General features: G+C 38.3%; 1 protein-coding gene across 1 annotated transcript in view; it reads left to right on the forward strand.

Annotated features, from left to right (window-relative positions):
* sptb (spectrin, beta, erythrocytic) overlaps nucleotides 1-21470 on the forward strand; it is a 180141-nt gene that overhangs the window by 36313 nt on the left and 122358 nt on the right. Inside the window, 2 exon segments of the mRNA XM_061896277.1 lie at nucleotides 16001-16140; nucleotides 16142-16153. Of these exon segments, the coding sequence (XP_061752261.1) occupies nucleotides 16001-16140; nucleotides 16142-16153 (152 nt within the window).

Here is a 21470-nt window from a genome sequence, read left to right on the forward strand (position 1 = left end):
TCGTCAGACCACAGAACACTTTTCCACTTTGCATCAGTCCATCTTAGATGAGCTTGGCCCCAGCGAATCGTTATTCTAACGATTTTAGAATAATGTACAAACCCCGTTTCCATATGAGTTGTGAAATTGTGTTAGATGTAAATATAAACAGAATACAATGATTTGCAAATCCTTTTCAAGCCATATTCAGTTGAATATGCTACAAAGACAACATATTTGATGTTCAAACTCATAAACGTGACAAAGAAGTTGGGAAAGGTGGCAATAAATACTGATAAAGTTGAGGAATGCTCATCAAACACTTATTTGGAACATCCCACAGGTGTGCAGGCTAATTGGGAACAGGTGGGTGCCATGATTGGGTATAAAAGCAGCTTCCATGAAATGCTCAGTAATTCACAAACAAGGATGGGGTGAGGGTCACCAATTTGTAAGCAAATTGTCGAACAGTTTTAGAACAACATTTCTCAACGAGCTATTGCAAGGAATTTAGGGATTTTACCATCTACGGTCAGTAAAGTCATCAAAAAGTTCAGAGAATCTGGAGAAATCACTGCACGTAAGCGATGATATTACGGACCTTTGATCTCTCAGGCGGTACTGCATCAAAAACCGACATCAGTGTGGAAAGGATATCACCACATGGGTTCAGGGACACTTCATAAAACCACTGTCAGTAACTACAGTTGGTCGCTACATCTGTAAGTGCAAGTTAAAACTCTACTATGCAAAGCAAAAGCCATTTATCAACAACACCCAGAAACGCCGCCGGCTTCGCTGGGCCCGAGCTCATCTAAGATGGACTGATGCAAAGTGGAAAAGTGTTTTGTGGTCTGACGAGTCCACATTTCAAATTATATTTGGAAACTGTGGACGTGGTGTCCTCGGAACAAGGAGGAAAATAACCATCCGGATTGGTATAGGCGCAAAGTTCAAAAGCCAACATCTGTGATGGTATGGGAGTGTATTAGTGCCCAAGGCATGGGTAACTTACACATCTGTGAAGGGCACCATTAATGCTGAAAGGTACATACAGGTTTTGGAGCAACATATGTTGTCATCCAAGCAACGTTATCATGGAAGCCCCTGCTTATTTCAGCAAGCCACGTGTTACAACAGCGTCGCTTTGTAGTAAAAGAGTGCGGGTACTTTCCTGGCCCGCCTGCAGTCCAGACCTGTCTCTCATGGAAAATGTGTGGTGCATTATGAAGCCTAAAATATTACAACGGAGACCCCGGACTGTTGAAGGACTGAAGCTCTACATAAAACAAGAATGGGAAAGAATTCCACTTTCAAAGCTTCAAAAATTAGTTTCATCAGTTCCCAAACGTTTATTGAGTGTTGTTAAAAGAAAAGGTGATGTAACACAGTGGTGAACATGCCCTTTCCCAACTACTTTGGCACGTTTTGCAGCCATGAAATTCTAAGTTAATTATTATTTGCACACAAAAAAAAATGTATGAGTTTGAACATCAAATATGTTGTCTTTGTAGCATATTCAACTGAATATGGCTTGAAAAGGATTTGCAAATCATTGTATTCTGTTTATATTTACATCAAACACAATTTCCCAACTCATATGAAAACGGGGTTTGTACAATGATGATGTAATTGAATAGTTCAAATAATGATTACATCATTGAATAGTTACACCAATTATGTCATGGACTAGGTACAATAATCACCATCCATCTGTTCATCCATCCATCCTTTTTTCTTCCGCCTATCCGAGGTCGGGTCGCGGGGGCAGCAGCCTAAGCAGTGAAACCCAGACTTCCCTCTCCCCAGCCACTTCGTCCAGCTCTTCCCGGGGGATCCCGAGGCGTTCCCAGGCCAGCCGGGAGACATAGTCTTCCCAACGTGTCCTGGGTCTTCCCCGTGGCCTCCTACCGGTAGGACGTGCCCTAAAAGTGGCATCTGGCTCCTCTCCATGTGGAGGAGCAGCGGCTTTACTTTGAGTTCCTCCCGGATGGCAGAGCTTCTCACCCTATCTCTAAGGGAGAGACCTGGAAACTCATTCCAGCCGCTTGTACCCGTGATTTTGTCCTTTTCGGTCATAACCCAAAGCTCATGACCATAGGTGAGGATGGGAACGTGGATCGACCGGTAAATTGACAGCTTAGCCTTCCGGCTCAGCTCCTTCTTGTCAGGTTCAAACACTGATGACATCTATTAAATAGACAAGAAGCAAGGAATCATGCAGAGACAGAGTTCAATTTAGCTCATGAGGAGACGCATGGAGCTGCACACTTAGTCACAGTCTCGCCCTACGCTCTAAAGGTACAACTACTCTCCATGTGGAGGAGCAGCGGCTTTACTTTGAGTTCCTCCCGGATGGCAGAGCTTCTCACCCTATCTCTAAGGGAGAGGAAACTCATTTCGGCCGCTTGTACCCAGGATTTGTCCTTTTTTGGTCATAACCCAAAGCTCATGACCATAGGTGAGGATGGGAACGTATATCGACTGGTAAATTGAGAGCTTTGCCTTCCGGCTCAGCTCCTTCGTGTCAGGTTCAAACACTGATGACATCTATTAAACAGACAAGAAGCAAGGAATCATGCAACCCTAACCCTAGTTAGCTAGCTACGTTGTTTCGGACACAAATTTAGCTTATCACTGGTGTGAAAATAAGCAGCGAGTTTTAGGAATATATCTTCATTTATCCGACTTATCCTAAACATAACCCTAACCTCTAGACCTAAGCAGCAAATTTAGGAATATATCTTCATTTATGCTTCTTACCCTAACCCTGCGGAAGAACAAATCTGCTCTCCTCGCTGGTGATGATTCTCAGGGACTACGAGGGTACTAGTTCTAGTACTTGGTGTTTTGAGTATCGAATTACAACAATCCGGATGGTTCTTTTCCTCTTGGGTCCAGGGTCACTACTACTACGTCCACTGTTTCCAAAAAACAATTGAAATGTGGACTCGTCAGACCACAAAACACTTTTTCACTTTGCATCAGTCATCTGAGATGAACTCGGGGCCCAGCGGAGCCGCAGCGTATCCGGGTGTTGTTGATAAACTGCTGTGGCTTTGCATATTGGAGTTTTAACTTGCACTTACAGATGTAGCGACCAACTGTAGTTACTGACAGTGTTTTTTTCTGTTGTGTTCCCGAGCCCATGTGGTGATATCCTTTACACACTGATTTTTGATGCGGTGCCGCCTGAGGGATCCACGGTCTGTAATCTCATTTCTTACGTGCAGTGATTTCTCCAGATTCTTGGAACCTTCCAAAAAACAATTTGAAATGTGGACTCGTCAGACCACAAATTACTTTTCCACTTTGCATCGGTCCATCTTAGATGAACTCGGGGCCCAGCGGAGCCGGCAGCGTATCCGGGTGTTGTTGATAAATGGCTGTGGCTTTGCATAGTGGAGTTTTAACTTGCACTTACAGATGTAGCGACCAACTGTAGGTACTGACAGTGTTTTTTCTGTTGTGTTCCCAAGCCCATGTGGTGATATCCTTTACACGCTGATTTTTGATGCGGTACCGCCTGAGGGATCCACGGTCTGTAATCTCATTTCTTACGTGCAGTGATTTCTCCAGATTCTTGGAACCTTCCAAAAAACAATTTGAAATGTGGACTCGTCAGACCACAAAACACTTTTCCACTTTGCATCGGTCCATCTTAGATGAACTCGGGGCCCAGCGGAGCCGGCAGCGTATCCGGGTGTTGTTGATAAACTGCTGTGGCTTTGCATATTGGAGTTTTAACTTGCACTTACAGATGTAGCGACCAACTGTAGTTACTGACAGTGTTTTTTTCTGTTGTGTTCCCGAGCCCATGTGGTGATATCCTTTACACACTGATTTTTGATGCGGTACCGCCTGAGGGATCCACGGTCTGTAATCTCATCGCTTACGTGCAGTGATCTCTCCAGATTCTTGGAACCTTTTGACGACAGATGGTGAAATCCCTACATTTGATTTAGTCAAGCAGACGTTGGAGGACAGAAAAGGACATGCTAACATTAGCTTAGCTCGTCGCGCCAGAGCTCCTCCTCCATTGTTGTTGCAGTACATTTACCACTTTTGATGACTCGGCTCTTTTGTTAATGGAGAATTAGATGGCTGACTATCCTCTTTTTGTTTTGGAATAAGTGGAGCAGACGTAATGTAACGAAGTCACGGACCAAATGGGATCCTCATTATTGATTTAAGAAGGCGGCGCTCACATTCCGCAACACCCGACGGCTTCTTTGTCCTTTGGTTGCACGCGAGCATCTTAGCTGGGCTTTAAACTACAAACCCCGTTTCCATATGAGTTGGGAAATTGTGTTAGATGTAAATATAAACAGAATACAATGATTTGCTAATCCTTTTCAAGCCATATTCAGTTGAATATGCTACAAAGACAACATATTTGATGTTCAAACTCATAAACTAATTAGAATTTCATGGCTGCAACACGTGCCAAAGTAGTTGGGAAAGGGCATGTTCACCACTGTGTTACATCACCTTTTCTTTTAACAACACTCAATAAACGTTTGGGAACTGAGGAAACTAATTGTTGAAGCTTTGAAAGTGGAATTCTTTCCCATTCTTGTTTTATGTAGAGCATCAGTCCTTCAACAGTCCGGGGTCTCTGCTGTCGTATTTTACGCTTCATAATTTTCCATGGGAGACATGTCTGGACTGCAGGCGGGCCAGGAAAGTACCCACACTCTTTTACTACGAAGCCACGCTGTTGTAACACCTGTCTTGCTGAAATAAGCAGGGGCGTCAATGATAACGTTGCTTGGATGACAACATATGTTGTTCCAAACCCTGTATGGACCTTTCAGCATTAATGGTGCCTTCACAGATGTGTAAGTTACCCATGCCTTGGGCACTAATGCACCCCCATACCATCACACATGCTGGCTTTTACACTTTGCGCCTATAACAATCTGGATGGTTATTTTCCTCTTTGTTCCGGAGGACACCACGTCCACAGTTTCCATAAATAATTTGAAATGTGGACTCGTCAGACCACAGAACACTTTTCCACTTTGCATCAGTCCATCTTAGATGAGCTCAGGCCCAGCCAAGCCGAGGGTTGCAGGTTCGATTCCCGCTTCCGCCATCCTAGTCACTGCCGTTGTGTCCTTGGGCAAGACACTTGACCCACCTGCTCCCAGTTCCACCCACACTGGTTTAAATGTAAAAATTAGATATTGGGTTTCACTATGTAAAGTGCTTTGAGTCACTAGAGAAAAGCGCTATATAAATATAATTCACTTCACTTCACACTACTTGGTGTTTTGAGGTATCGAATTACAACAATCCGGATGGTTCATTTCCTCTTGGGTCCAGAGGACACTACTACTACGTCCACTGTTTCCAAAAAAACAATTTGAAACGTGGACTCGTCAGACCACAAAACACTTTTCCACTTTGCATCAGTCCATCTGAGATGAACTCTGTGCCCAGCGAAGCCGGCGGCGTATCCGGGTGTTGTTGATAAATGGGTTTTGCTTTGCATAGAAGAGTTTTAACTTGCCCTTACAGATGTAGCGACCAACTGTAGTTTTATGAAGTGTTCCTGAGCCCATGTGGTGATATCCTTTACACACTGTCTGTTTTTGATGGGATCAAAGGTCCGTAATATCATGGCTTACGTACGTGCAGTGATTTCTCCAGATTCTCTGAACCTTTTGATGATTTTACGGACCGTAGATGGTAAAATCCCTAAATTCCTGGCAATAGCTCGTTGTGAAATGTTGTTCTAAAACTGTTCGACAATTTGCTTACAAAGTGGTGACCTTCACCCCATCCTTGTTTGTGAATTACTGAGCATTTTTTGGGAAGCTGTTTTTATACCCAATCATGGCACCCACCTGTTCCCAATTAGCCTGCACACCTGTGGGATGTTCCGAATAAGTGTTTGATGAGCATTCCTCAACTGTATCAGTATTTATTGCCACCTTTCCCAACTTCTTTGTCACGTGTTGCTGGCATCAAATTCTAAAGTTAATGATTATTTGCAAAAAAAAAAAATGTTTATGAGTTTGAACATCAAATATGTTGTCTTTGTAGCATATTCAACTGAATATGGCTTGAAAAGGATTTGCAAATCATTGTATTCTGTTTATATTTACATCTAACACAATTTCCCAACTCATATGGAAACAGGGTTTGTACTTTATAAATTGAGGTGAATATTTCATACCCTTTGTTTAATAAGAGGTGTGGACTCGAGTCAGACTCGAGTCATGAATTTGATGACTTTAGACTCGACTTGACAAAATGTAAAAAGACTTGCAACTCGACTTAGACTTTAACATCAATGACGTGTGACTTGGACTTGAACCTTTTGACCTGACATGACTTGCTACTTTCCCCAAAACCCAACCATTAAAAAGTTATTCAGGTGCGTTTCGTATCTTCCATCGTGTACGCATGCGTGTGCGATGAAAGCGTGTGCGCTGCCTGTCAGAACAACAGCCAATCAAATTACATCCAACTTATGTTCGTCACACAGCATTCATCCAATCAAATTGCAGGAAAACCAACGAAGAAGAGCTATCAAGCAACCCGCCAGTGAGTAAACATTATGTCAAAAATTGTTTCATTCGGTTATTAAAACTACGACTTGGTTAAAAAAAAAAGAAACTCCAGTATGCAAAGCATGCGGTTCGAAGATTACAGACGCAGACGCCAAAACTTCCAACTTCGTTCGACATTTGAAGTCGCACAAAGAAGGGTAAGTTTTGAATGTAAGCTAACGTTTATTGGCTGAGTAACGTAACTTTTATTTGTTGTATAGTTAAATGAGTGAGGCTGTAAACTCACTGCTAACGTTAGAACCATAGACATCTTATAAGTAGACGCAGCATCGAGCGCTACTGCCTACTGGTGCTGACGTGATTTAGGGCCGCCATCTTGGAGTGGTGATCCTGATTTAGGGCCGCCATCTTGGAGTGGTGATCCTGATTTAGGGCCGCCATCTTGGAGTGGTGATCCACTCCACTCAGTGCAATTCATTTGTCAGGAGCAATTAATTGTCAGTGCATTTCATTCATATTACCTCACTGCATACCACTCATTTCCACCCGTTTTTTGTCATACGTGTAACTATGATAAAGGACACATGTTTTGGCGTGTTCATAATTTGCTTAACAGTAATAGAATATTCTTACAAGCTATAAGTGACCAAAGGTCCGAGATCAAACCTGGGAATAATAATCCCAGAGAAGGGGAAAAAACGGTCAGCTATTTTTAAATTGAAGAATCAATATGATTAGGTTAAATATGCATGCGTACATCCATCCATCCATCCATTTTCTGCCGCTTATTCCCGTTCGGGGTCGCTGGCGCCTATCTCAGCTACAATCGGGCGGAAGGCGGGGTACACCCTGGACAAGTCGCCACCTCATCGCAGAGCCAACACAGATAGACTGACAACATTCACACACTAGGGCCCATTTAGTGTTGCCAATCAACCTATCCCCAGGTGCATGTCTTTGGAGGTGGGAGGGGCCTATCCCCAGGTGCATGTCTTTGGAGGTGGGAGGGGCCTATCCCCAGGTGCATGTCTTTGGAGGTGGGAGGAGCCTATCCCCAGGTGCATGTCTTTGGAAGTGGGAGGAAGCCAGAGTACCCGGAGGGAACCCACGCAGTCACGGGGAGAACATGCAAACTCCACACAGAAAGATCCCGAGCCTGGATTTGAACCCAGGACTGCAGGACCTTCGTATTGTGAGGCAGACGCACTAACCCCTCTGCCACCGTGAAGCCCTGCGTACATCCTACATAAACAAAATATGAATACATTAGATATCTATATATCTTATGGACCTATAGACTGTATCTCACTTGCTGCAACAGCATTGATCGATTGATTGATTGATTGATTGATTGATTGATTGATCCATCCTTTTATTAGTAGATTGCATAGTTCAGTACATATTCCCTACAATTGACCACTAAATGGTAACACCCCAATAACTTTTTCAACTTGTTTAACCTTCGTCTTGTGTTGGGGTCGGCCCCGACCCGTTTTAGTTTTTAAATGCATAAAAACACCACATACATTTATTTTTTTGCATCAAAGCTTTTTGACTTTGTCAGGAACCTCTTTGTCAACAAAATAAAACATTTTAATTTTTTTCACTAAATTATAAAATGCTCTGGTAAAAATTATGACCTTGGTGTTGTTAGGGTCGGTTTCGACCCGGTTATAAAAATAAGATGATAAAGCAATGATAAGAGACAGAACTGAACACACTGACAGCCAGCGCCTCTCCCAATCATGTGAGCTTCAGCGGATTCTCATTCGACCTTGTTATCCTGTACAAAAACAAACAAAAGATGGACACTAAAAGTGTCACTTTTTGCCACTCTGATTTTGTTTTTTTTTATTAGTTTTGGAACTAGTAATCTATTTCTCTTGGTTTCATTTGCTTGATTGGTTGTTGTTTGTTTGATGTTGGATTTCTGTTGCTGAAAAAAATAAGTTTTAGCCTTTTTCTTGAAGTGAATATATATGGGTCGAATTTGACCCGTAACACCATAGATGTTACTATAGTTAAAATTCTTAAAATGTAAAAATAAATAAAACACATTTATTTAAGAGATGTGTTCTAATACCCTTTAGTAATAGTTAGGTAACACAACAACCTTTTTTTTTATTTATATGATTCTCTTGAGGTTCGTTTTACCATTTTTAAAAATTTAAATCGAGGGGTATACTGACAAAAAAAGGCCCAATGGCCCAAACCAAAAATATTAAAACCAATATTTTCAAGGATAAGGAAGCCTAACGAGGTAACCAAGAGACGAGAAACAAATTGGATGATAGATAATTGTTTTTAGTGTATTTTACAGCTGATTTAAGACATGGGTCGAAACCGACCGTTAACATAAGAGATGGTAACAGAAAGCTAACACAAGAGGAAGGTTAAGTCGGGGTCCACGTTAATCAATTCATGGTACAAGTATATACATTAGAAGTACATTTGAGTTGTTTATAATCCGGGGAGATGGGAAGTGAATGGATATATATTTTAGTATTTTACCAATGCTAACTGTAAGCATGCTATTGTTATTGTGTTATGTTAGTATAGTACCATTAGCATGCTAGGTTTTGTAGCTTATTTTGCGGGTATAAACCCGAGCGTTAGTTATTTTTTCACTTGACCAATGATACGTGTTAGCTTGCTATTTTTATTGCTATTTGGTTGTTGAAGCATACTAATGTTAGCATGCTAGAATTTTGAACACATTTTTCAGGTACAAAACTCAAAAGTAATATATTTGTAACAGTTAACATTAGCATGCTAGCTTTTTCACTAATATTACAGGTATACACTTCATAGTCATATATTTTGGTATTTTACCAAGGCTAACTGTAAGCATGCTATTGTTATTGTGTTATGTTAGTATAATACCATTAGCATGCTAGGTTTTGTAGCTTATTTTGCGGGTATAAACCCGAGCGTTAGTTATTTTGTCACTTGACCAATGATACCTGTTAGCTTGCTTTTGTTATTGCTATTTGGTTGTTGAAGCATACTAATGTTAGCATGCTAGAATTTTGAACACATTTTTCAGGTACAAAACTCAAAAGTAATATATTTGTAACAGTTAACATTAGCATGCTAGCGTTTTCGCTAATATTACAGGTATACACCTCATTGTCATATATTTTGGTATTTTACCAATGCTAACTGTAAGCATGCTATTGTTATTGTGTTATGTTAGTATAATACCATTAGCATGCTAGGTTTTGTAGCTTATTTTGCGGGTATAAACCCGAGCATTAGATATTTTGTCACTTGACCAATGATACATGTTAGCTTGCTAACGCGGTATGCTATTTTTTAAAGCTATTTTTTTATTGCTATTTGGTTGTTGATGCATGCTACTGTTAGCATGCTAGAATTTTGAACACATTTTTCACGTACAAAACTCAAAAGTAATATATTTGTAACAGTTAACATTAGTATGCTAGCTTTTTCGGTAATATAACAGGTATACACTTCATTGTCATATATTTTGGCATTGTGTCATATATTTTGGTATTTTACCAATGCTAACTGTAAGCATGCTATTGTTATTGTGTTATGTTAGTATAATACCATTAGCATGCTAGCTTTTATAGCTTATTTTGAAGGTATAAACCCAAGCGTTAGATATTTTGTCACTTGACCAATGATACCTGTTATCTTGCTAACATTAGTATGCTATTTTTATTGCTATTTGATTGTTGATGCATGCTACTGTTAGCATGCTAGAATTTTGAATACATTTTTCAGGTACAAAACTCAAAAGTAATATATTTGTAACCGTTAACATTAGCATGCTAGCTTTTTCGGTAATATAACAGGTATACACCTCATTGTCATATATTTTGGTATTTTACCAATGCTTACTGTAAGCATGCTATTGTTATTGTGTTATGTTAGTATAGTACCATTAGCATGCTAGGCTTTGTAGCTTATTTTGAAGGTATAAACCCGAGCGTTAGATATTTTGTCACTTGACCAATGATACATGTTAGCTTGCTAACATTAGTATGCTATTTTTATTGCTGTTTGGTTGTTGAAGCATACTAATGTTAGCATGCTAGAATTTTGAACACATTTTTCAGGTACAAAACTCAAAAGTAATATATTTGTAACAGTTAACATTAGCATGCTAGCTTTTTCACTAATATTACAAGTATACACTTCATAGTCATATATTTTGGTATTTTACCAATGCTAACTGTAAGCATGCTATTGTTATTGTGTTATGTTAGTATAATACCATTAGCATGTTAGGTTTTGTAGCTTATTTTGCGGGTATAAACCCGAGCGTTAGATATTTTGTCACTTGACCAATGTTACATGTTAGCATGCTATTTTTATTGCTATTTGGTTGTTGATGCATGCTACTGTTAGCATGCTAGAATTTTGAATACATTTTTCAGGTACAAAACTCAAAAGTAATATATTTGTAACAGTTAACATTAGCATGCTAGCTTTTTCGCTAATATAACAGGTATACACCACATAGTCATATATTTTGGTATTTTACCAATGCTAAATGTAAGCATGCTATTGTTATTGTGTTATGTTAGTATAGTACCATTAGCATGCCAGCTTTTATAGCATATTTTGAAGGTATAAACCCGAGCATTAGATATTTTGTCACTTGACCAATGATACATGTTAGCTTGCTAACGTTAGTATGCTATTTTTATTGCTATTTGGTTGTCGAAGCATACTAATGTTAGCATGCTAGAATTTTGAACACATTTTTCAGGTACAAAACTCAAAAGTAATATATTTGTAACAGTTAACATTAGCATGCTAGCGTTTTCGCTAATATTACAGGTGTACACCTCATTGTCATATATTTTGGTATTTTACCAATGCTAAATGTAAGCATGCTATTGTTATTGTGTTATGTTAGTATAATACTATTAGCATGCTAGGTTTTGTAGCTTATTTTGAAGGTATAAACCCGAGCGTTAGATATTTTGTCACTTGACCAATGATACATGTTAGCTTGCTAACATTAGTATGCTATTTTTATTGCTGTTTGGTTGTTGAAGCATACTAATGTTAGCATGCTAGAATTTTGAACACATTTTTCAGGTACAAAACTCAAAAGTAATATATTTGTAACAGTTAACATTAGCATGCTAGCTTTTTCACTAATATTACAAGTATACACTTCATAGTCATATATTTTGGTATTTTACCAATGCTAACTGTAAGCATGCTATTGTTATTGTGTTATGTTAGTATAATACCATTAGCATGCTAGGTTTTGTAGCTTATTTTGCGGGTATAAACCCGAGCGTTAGTTATTTTGTCACTTGACCAATGATACGTGTTAGCTTGCTATTTTTATTGCTATTTGGTTGTCGAAGCATACTAATGTTAGCATGCTAGAATTTTGAACACATTTTTCAGGTACAAAACTCAAAAGTAATATATTTGTAACAGTTAACATTAGCATGCTAGCTTTTTCGCTAATATAACAGGTATACACCTCATTGTCATATATTTTGGTATTTTACCAATGCTAACTGTAAGCATGGTATTGTTATTGTGTTATGTTAGTATAGTACCATTAGCATGCTAGCTTTTGTAGCTTATTTTGCGGATATAAACCCGAGCATTAGATATTTTGTCACTTGACCAATGATACATGTTAGCTTGCTAACGTTAGTATGCTACTTTTATTGCTATTTGGTTGTTGATGCATGCTACTGTTAGCATGCTAGAATTTTGAACACATTTTTCAGGTACAAAACTCAAAGTAATATATTTGTAACAGTTAACATTAGCATGCTAACGTGGCATGCTATTTTTTAAAGCTATTTTTTATTGCTATTTGGTTGTTGATGCATGCTACTGTTAGCATGCTAGAATTTTGAACACATTTTTCAGGTACAAAACTCAAAGTAATATATTTGTAACAGTTAACATTAGCATGCTAGCTTTTTCTCTAATATTACAGGTATACACCTCATTGTCATATATTTTGGTATTTTACCAATGCTAAATGTAAGCATGCTATTGTTATTGTGTTATGTTAGTATAATACCGTTAGCATGCTAGCTTTTATAGCTTATTTTGAAGGTATAAACCCAAGCGTTAGATATTTTGTCACTTGACCAATGATACCTGTTAGCTTGCTAACATTAGTATGCTATTTTTATTGCTATTTGGTTGTTGATGCATGCTACTGTTAGCATGCTAGAATTTTGAACATATTTCAGGTACAAAACTCAAAAGTAATATATTTGTAACAGTTAACATTAGCATGCTAGCTTTTTCGCTAATATAACAGGTGTACACTTCATTGTCATATATTTTGGTATTTTACCAATGCTAACTGTAAGCATGCTATTGTTATTGTGTTATGTTAGTATAATACCGTTAGCATGCCAGCTTTTATAGCTTATTTTGAAGGTATAAACCCGAGCGTTAGATATTTTGTCACTTGACCAATGATACATGTTAGCTTGCTAACATTAGTATGCTATTTTTATTGCTGTTTGGTTGTTGATGCATGCTACTGTTAGCATGCTAGAATTTTGAACACATATTTCAGGTACAAAACTCAAAAGTAATATTTTTGTTACAGTTAACATTACCATGCTAGCTTTTTCGCTAATATAACAGGTGTACACTTCATTGTCATATATTTTGGTATTTTACCAATGCTAACTGTAAGCATGCTATTGTTATTGTGTTATGTTAGTATAATACCGTTAGCATGCTAGCTTTTGTAGCTTATTTTGCGGGTATAAACCCGAGCTTTAGATATTTTGTCACTTGACTAATGATACCTGTTAGCTTGCTAACGTGGTATGCTATTTTTTAAAGCTATTTTTTATTCCTATTTGGTTGTTGATGCATGCTACTGTTAGCATGCTAGAATTTTGAACACATTTTTCAGGTACAAAACTCAAAGTAATATATTTGTAATAGTTAACATTAGCATGCTAGCTTTTTTGCTAATATAACAGGTATACACTTCATTGTCATATATTTTGGTATTTTACCAATGCTAACTGTAAGCATGCTATTGTTATTGTGTTATGTTAGTATAATCCCATTAGCATGTTAGGTTTTGTAGCTTATTTTGCGGGTATAAACCCGAGCGTTAGATATTTTGTCACTTGACCAATGTTACATGTTAGCATGCTATTTTTATTGCTATTTGGTTGTTGATGCATGCTACTGTTAGCATGCTAGAATTTTGAATACATTTTTCAGGTACAAAACTCAAAAGTAATATATTTGTAACAGTTAACATTAGCATGCTAGCTTTTTCGGTAATATTACAGGTATACACCTCATTGTCATATATTTTGGTATTTTACCAATGCTAACTGTAAGCATGCTATTGTTATTGTGTTATGTTCGTATAGTACCATTAGCATGCTAGCTTTTGTAGCTTATTTTGCGGGTATAAACCCGAGCATTAGATATTTTTTTCACTTGACCAATGATACATGTTAGCTGGCTAACGTTAGTATGCTACTTTTATTGCTATTTGGTTGTTGATGCATGCTACTGTTAGCATGCTAGAATTTTGAACACATTTTTCAGGTACAAAACTCAAAAGTAATATATTTGTAACATTTAACATTAGCATGCTAGCTTTTTCGCTAATATAACAGGTATACACCACATTGTCATATATTTTGGTATTTTACCAATGCTAACTGTAAGCATGCTATTGTTATTGTGTTATGTTAGTATAATACCATTAGCATGCTAGGTTTTGTAGCTTATTTTGCGGGTATAAACCCGAGCGTTAGTTATTTTGTCACTTGACCAATGACACATGTTAGCTTGCTATTTTTATTGCTATAAGGTTGTTGAAGCATACTAATGTTAGCATGCTAGAATTTTGAACACATTTTTCAGGTACAAAACTCAAAATAATATTTTTGTTACAGTTAACATTAGCATGCTAGCTTTTTCTCTAATATTACAGGTATACACCTCATTGTCATATATTTTGGTATTTTACCATTGCTTACTGTAAGCATGCTATTGTTATTGTGTTATGTTAGTATAATACCATTAGCATGCTAGGTTTTGTAGCTTATTTTGAAGGTATAAACCCGAGCGTTAAATATTTTGTCACTTGACCAATGATACATGTTAGCTTGCTAACATTAGTATGCTATTTTTATTGCTATTTGGTTGTTGATGCATGCTACTGTTAGCATGCTAGAATTTTGAACACATATTTCAGGTACAAAACTCAAAAGTAATATATTTGTAACAGTTAACATTAGCATGCTAGCTTTTTCGGTAATATTAAAGGTATACACCTCATTGTCATATATTTTGGTATTTTACCAATGCTAACTGTAAGCATGCTATTGTTATTGTGTTATGTTAGTATAATACCGTTAGCATGCTAGCTTTTATAGCTTATTTTGAAGGTATAAACCCAAGCGTTAGATATTTTGTCACTTGACCAATGATACCTGTTATTTTGCTAACATTAGTATGCTATTTTTATTGCTATTTGGTTGTTGATGCATGCTACTGTTAGCATGCTAGAATTTTGAACATATTTCAGGTACAAAACTCAAAAGTAATATATTTGTAACAGTTAACATTAGCATGCTAGCTTTTTCGCTAATATTACAGGTATACACTTCATAGTCATATATTTTGGTATTTTACCAATGCTAACTATAAGCATGCTATTGTTATTGTGTTATGTTAGTATAATACCATTAGCATGCTAGGTTTTGTAGCTTATTTTGCGGGTATAAACCCGAGCGTTAGTTATTTTGTCACTTGACCAATGTTACATGTTAGCATGCTATTTTTATTGCTATTTGGTTGTTGATGCATGCTACTGTTAGCATGCTAGAATTTTGAACACATTTTTCAGGTACAAAACTCAAAGTAATATATTTGTAACAGTTAACATTAGCATGCTAGCGTTTTCGCTAATATTACAGGTGTACACCTCATTGTCATATATTTTGGTATTTTACCAATGCTAACTGTAAGCATGCTATTGTTATTGTGTTATGTTAGTATAGTACCATTAGCATGCTAGGTTTTGTAGCTTATTTTGCGGGTATAAACCCGAGCGTTAGTTATTTTGTCACTTGACCAATGATACATGTTAGCTTGCTAACGTTAGTATGCTACTTTTATTGCTATTTGGTTGTTGATGCATGCTACTGTTAGCATGCTAGAATTTTGAACACATTTTTCAGGTACAAAACTCAAAGTAATATATTTGTAACAGTTAACATTAGCATGCTAGCGTTTTCGCTAATATTACAGGTGTACACCTCATCGTCATATATTTTGGTATTTTACCAATGCTAACTGTAAGAATGCTATTGTTATTGTGTTATGTTAGTATAATACTGTTAGCATGCCAGCTTATTTTTGCTCCTTTGGCTCATATTTGTAGTTTCTTGACACTATCTGGCCAGCGTGCCCGCCTGTTAGCATTTCAGCATTGACTGGAAATCTTGACCAACATTTAGGAAAGTGTTGTTGTTTTTGTGTGTGTTCAGACGAGCGAGAGGCGGTCCAGAAGAAGACCTTCACTAAATGGGTCAACTCCATCTTGTCCCGAGTCGGCTGTCGTATTTCCGACCTGTACTTGGACCTGCGTGATGGGCGGATGCTCATCAGGTTGCTGGAGGTGCTGTCGGGGGGAACGACTGGTGAGGAAAGAAAGTTGTACTTTTATCAAATAAAAGTTCCATTTGGAGAAAAAGTGCAGTGATTCTCAAACTGTGGTACGCCAAATAATCACTTGATTGGTTAAAATAATTGACATTTTCTTGTACATTTAAGTGCAATGGATAAGTTCTATCCATGCATCCATTAAAGTACAGTGTTTTATTTTCCCCATACTCAAAGTGTTATTGTTCAAACTTGTGTGACGATACAGTCGCCAAATTATAAAAAAAATACTTGTTAAAATTAAACTTGTGCCTTGATTTGAATGACTACGTAGGGCTACTACGCTACTGTATCATTAGGGTGCTACTTGGGGAGCCACCTTTTTTCCTGAGGTCAAACAAGTTTGAGAAAGCACTGCCTTATATAATAAGTGAAAGAAAAATAGATATTTAAACAACATTTTTGGAGATTAAAGTTGAAGACCCAGTGAGACAAAAAATAATAAGACGAGAAAATATATATTTTTTTATTAAACAGGGAACAAAACTACTAGGCCATATTTTTTTATTTATTTAATTATTTTATTTTTTAATACTTTTTCATCCATCTTCTTCCACTCATCCGAGGTCGGGTCGCGGGGGCAGCAGCCTAAGCAGGGAAACCCAGACTTCCCTCTCCCCAGCCACTTCGTCTAGCTCTTCCCGGGGGATCCCGAGGCGTTCCCAGGCCAGCCGGGAGACATAGTCTTCCCAACGTGTCCTGGGTCTTCCCCGTGGCCTCCTACCGGTCGGACTTGCCCTGAACACCTCCCTAGGGAGGCGTTCGGGTGGCATCCTGACCAGATGCCAGAACCAATAAGTACTTTTCTAAGCACTTATTATTATAACTACTTGGAAAAGTATTAAAAACAAAAACAAATATATATAAACAGTGGGGCAAAAAAGTATTTAGTCAGCCAGCGATTGTGCAAGTTCTCCCACTTCAAATGATGACAGAGGTCTGTAATGTTCAGCATAGGTACACTTCAACTGTGAGAGACAGAATGTGAAAAAAAATCCAGGAATTCACATTGTAGGAATTTTAAAGAATTTATTTGTAAATGATGATGGAAAATAAGTATTTGGTCAAGCATTCAAAGGAGGTTTTGGCTCCAAATCTCAGGATACATGGCCCCATTCATTCTTTCCTTAACACGGATCAGAAAAACAGCCCCAAAGCATGATGTTTCCACCCCCATGCTTCACAGTAGGTATGGTGTTCTTGGGATGCAACTCAGTATTCTTCTTCCTCCAAACACCACCAGTTGAGTTTATACCAAAAAAGTTCTATTTTGGTTTCATCTGACCACATGACATCGTAACACAACATAAACACAACAGAAAAAATACCCAGAATCCAATGCAGCCCTGGGCTTCACAGTGGAAGAGGGGTTAGTGCGTCTGCCTCACAATACGAAGGTCCTGCAGTCCTGGGTTCAAATCCAGGCTCGGGATCTTTCTGTGAGGAGTTTGCATGTTCTCCCCGTGAATGCGTGGGTTCCCTCCGGGTACTCCGGCTTCCTCCCACCTCCAAAGACATGCACCTGGGGATAGGCTCCTCCCACCTCCAAAGACATGCACCTGGGGATAGGCCCATCCCACTTCCAAAGACATGCACCTGGGGATAGGCCCCTCCCACTTCCAAAGACATGCACCTGGGGATAGGCCCCTCCCACCTCCAAAGACATGCACCTGGGGATAGGCCCCTCCCACTTCCAAAGACATGCACCTGGGAATAGGCCCCTCCCACCTCCAAAGACATGCACCTGGGGATAGGCCCCTCCCACTTCCAAAGACATGCACCTGGGGATAGGTTGATTGGCAACACTAAATTGAAATAAATAGAGTGTGAATGTTGTCTGTCTATCTGTGTTGGCCCTGCGATGAGGTGGCGACTTGTCCAGGGTGTACCCCGCCTTCCGCCCGATTGTAGCTGAGATAGGCGCCAGCACCCCCCGACCCCAAGAGGGAATAAGCGGTAGAAAATGGATGAATGGATGGATGACCACATGACATTCTCCCAATCCTCTGCTGTATCATCCATGTATCCATTTTGGTATCAACTCAACTCGTTTCCCAAAAAATGTTTTTCCTCTTATAACTTATTGTTTTGATATTATTAGTTATTTCCTAATCATGTTGTTTTTATTGTTAAAATTAGTAAAAAAAAAAAAACATTTAAAAACCCTTCACTTTAACTCTTTTTCTCATAACATTAAGACCTTATTGTTGTTTTTATTTGACTTTATTGTGAAGTGAATTATATTTATATAGCGCTTTTCTCAAATGACTCAAAGCGCTTTACATAGTGAAACCCAATATCTAAGTTACATTTAAAGCAGTGTGGGTGGCACTGGGAGCAGGTGGGTAAAGTGTTTTGCCCAAGGACACAACGGCAGTGACTAGGTTGGCACAAGCGGGAATCGAACCTGCAACCCTCACGTTGCTGGCACGGCCACTCTACCAACCGAGCTATTAGTTATTTCCTAATCATAACTTATTCCTTTGATATTATGAGTTATTTCCTAATCATGTTGTTTTAATTGTTAAAATTAGTAAAAAAAAAAAAAAACAACATTTAAAAACCCTTCACTTTAACTCTTTTTCTCATAACATTACGACCTTATTGTGGTTTTTATTCGACTTTATTGTCAAATCAAGTGTTTACAAAGAAGAAAAACTGTGATAAACATTCTTTCATTCTCAAAATAATCTTACTTATCTCATCATATGGAATAAAACTTACTTCCACAATTATTTATTAGGGTCCTTGGACCTTGGCCAAGGACCCTATTGAAACTGCTGTTTTATTATTATTCCGCACCTACGCGCTGTAATTTGACCCCCTTAACATGCTTCAAAACTCACCAAATTTGACACACACGTCGGTATAGCAAACCTTCCCAACATATTAAGCAACCAATCCCCCAAAATGAAAATTGCGCTCTAGCGCCCCCTAGGAAAATATTACAGACAAAACTGCATGTAACTTCTGTTAGGAATGTCATAGCGACATGAAACAAAAACTCCTATGTAGGTCTGACTTAGACCCAATTTTCATACACTCACTTCTTTCAGCAAAAATCTACAGGAAGTTGGCAAAAACCCCCTTCAATATAACATTTTTGCAAAAAATACCATTTTTGCCTCTTTGCGCTGTAATTTGACCCCTTTAAAATGCTTCAAAAGTCACCAAACTTGGCGCACACATAAGGACTGGAGAATATTACGATCTAATGAAAAAACCAAACCCCAAAACTCAAAATAGCGCACTAGCGCTATTTTTGAATAAAACACTGAAAAAACTGCTCCTAGGAAGAAAACACAGACAAAATTGCTTGTAACTTCCGGTAAGAATGTCGGAGGGACATGAAACAAAAACCTCTATGTAGGTCTCGCTTAGACCTACATTTCATAGATTGACAACCCCCAACAAAAATCAACAGGAAGTTTGCAATCCCCCCTTCAAAACAAAAGTTTTGTAAAAACCGGTCACCTTTATTCAAACATTATCTCCTCTGAGTGCGTTTGTTCTTTTGGCTTCAAACTCGCACAGGAGAGAGATTGAACCCTTCTGATTAAAAGTATAGAACAGAGTTTTGATAAGTTCTCAGGTTTTGATTTTACGCGCCTTCAAAGAACCCCTGTGCAAAGTCTCCTAAAAAATGTCATTTTTGCCTCTTTGAGCTGTTATTTGACCCCCTTAAAATGTTTCTAAACTCACCAAACTTGACACACACATCAGGTATGGCAAAAATTGCGATCTGATGAAAAAACCTAACCTCAAAACTCAAAATTGCGCTCTACCGCCCCCCTAGGAATACAACACGGACAAACTGCTCCTAGGAAGAAAACACAGAAGAAAACTGCTTGTAACTTCCGGTAGGAATGTCAGAGAGACATGAAACAAAAACACTATGTAGGTCTCACTTAGACCTACATTTTAATAATTAACATACTTTAGCAAAAACCAACAGGAAGTTTGATATTTTCACTTCAATACAACAACTGCATTACTTTCTCAAAATAGTGGCTCCAAGGCGTCTTCTAACGCTTATCCGGCCGTGGGTCTCGGGGGCAGCAGCCAAAGGCGGACCCGACCAACGCTGCTTGCAGCTTGAATTTTTATTGTGATTACTTATGGAGTATTTTGTGAAGACATTAAGAACAGGAAGTGAACAAAAGTTTTAGCAACTGTTATGTAAAAGAAAAGGAGGTAATATTAAATAAGCACTGCTTCTTTCTACTAATTTTCCAACATGTTATAAAAAGAAACTGGAAATTGTGAGGAATTATGTTGTATGTTTGCATGTTCCAAACAAACTCAACTCAACTCAAATTAAAGCTGCAAACAGCGTTGGTCGGGCCCGCCTTTGGCTGCTGCCCCCGCGACCAAAACCCGGATAAGCGGTAGAAGCATGGATAGTAGCTGCTATTATTATAGGGTTTTGTGTGTAGAATTTTGAGGACAAAAAAGATTTAATTCCATTTCACATTGCCATTGTCTACTGTTAGTCCTAAGTGGACCAATACTTTTGTCCAGTGGTAGTAGCCATCTTGAGACAACAGCAGCGCAGCAGCATCAGCGCAGTTGATCTTTGAAGGGTCATAAAATCAAAACCGGAGCAGTAATCAAAACTCTTGCGAAAACTTTTAATCAGAAGGGTTCAAACTCTCTCCTGTGCGAGTTTGAAGCCAAAACGACAAACGCGCTCAGAGGAGATAATGTTTGAAGAAAGGTGATGGGTTTTTACAAAACTTTTGTTTTGAAGGGGTAATTGCCAACTTCTTGTTCATTTTTGATGAAGGATGTTAATTATTAAAATGTAGGTCTAAGTGAGACCTACATAGAAGTTTTTGTTTCATGTCTCTCCAACATTCCTACCGGAAGTTACAGGCAGTTTTGTCTGTGTTTTCTTCCTAGGAGCAGTTTTTTCTGTGTTATATTTAAAAATTGCGTTAGAGCGCAATTTTGATTTTTGGGGTTTTTTTTTTTTTACTAAATCGCAATTTTTGCCAGTCCCGATGTGTGTGTCAAGTTCGGTGAGTTTTGAAACATTTTAAAGGGGTCAAAATACAGCGCAAAGAGGCAAAATAGGCAAATTTGGCTTTGAAGGGGTTTTTGCCAAATTTTTGGGGGATTTTTGCCGTTTAAAGTAAAATTATGAAATCTAGGTCTAAGTCAGTCCTACATAGAGGTTTTTGTTTCATGTCTCTACGACATTGCTAATGGAAGTTACAAGCAGTCTGTTTTTTGTTTTTTTTGTAGGGGGCGCTAGAGCGCATTTTTGATTTTTGGGGTTTGGGTTTTTATTAG

Source organism: Nerophis ophidion, linkage group LG03, assembly GCF_033978795.1.
Source record: "Nerophis ophidion isolate RoL-2023_Sa linkage group LG03, RoL_Noph_v1.0, whole genome shotgun sequence".
NCBI classification, from domain to species: domain Eukaryota; kingdom Metazoa; phylum Chordata; class Actinopteri; order Syngnathiformes; family Syngnathidae; genus Nerophis; species Nerophis ophidion.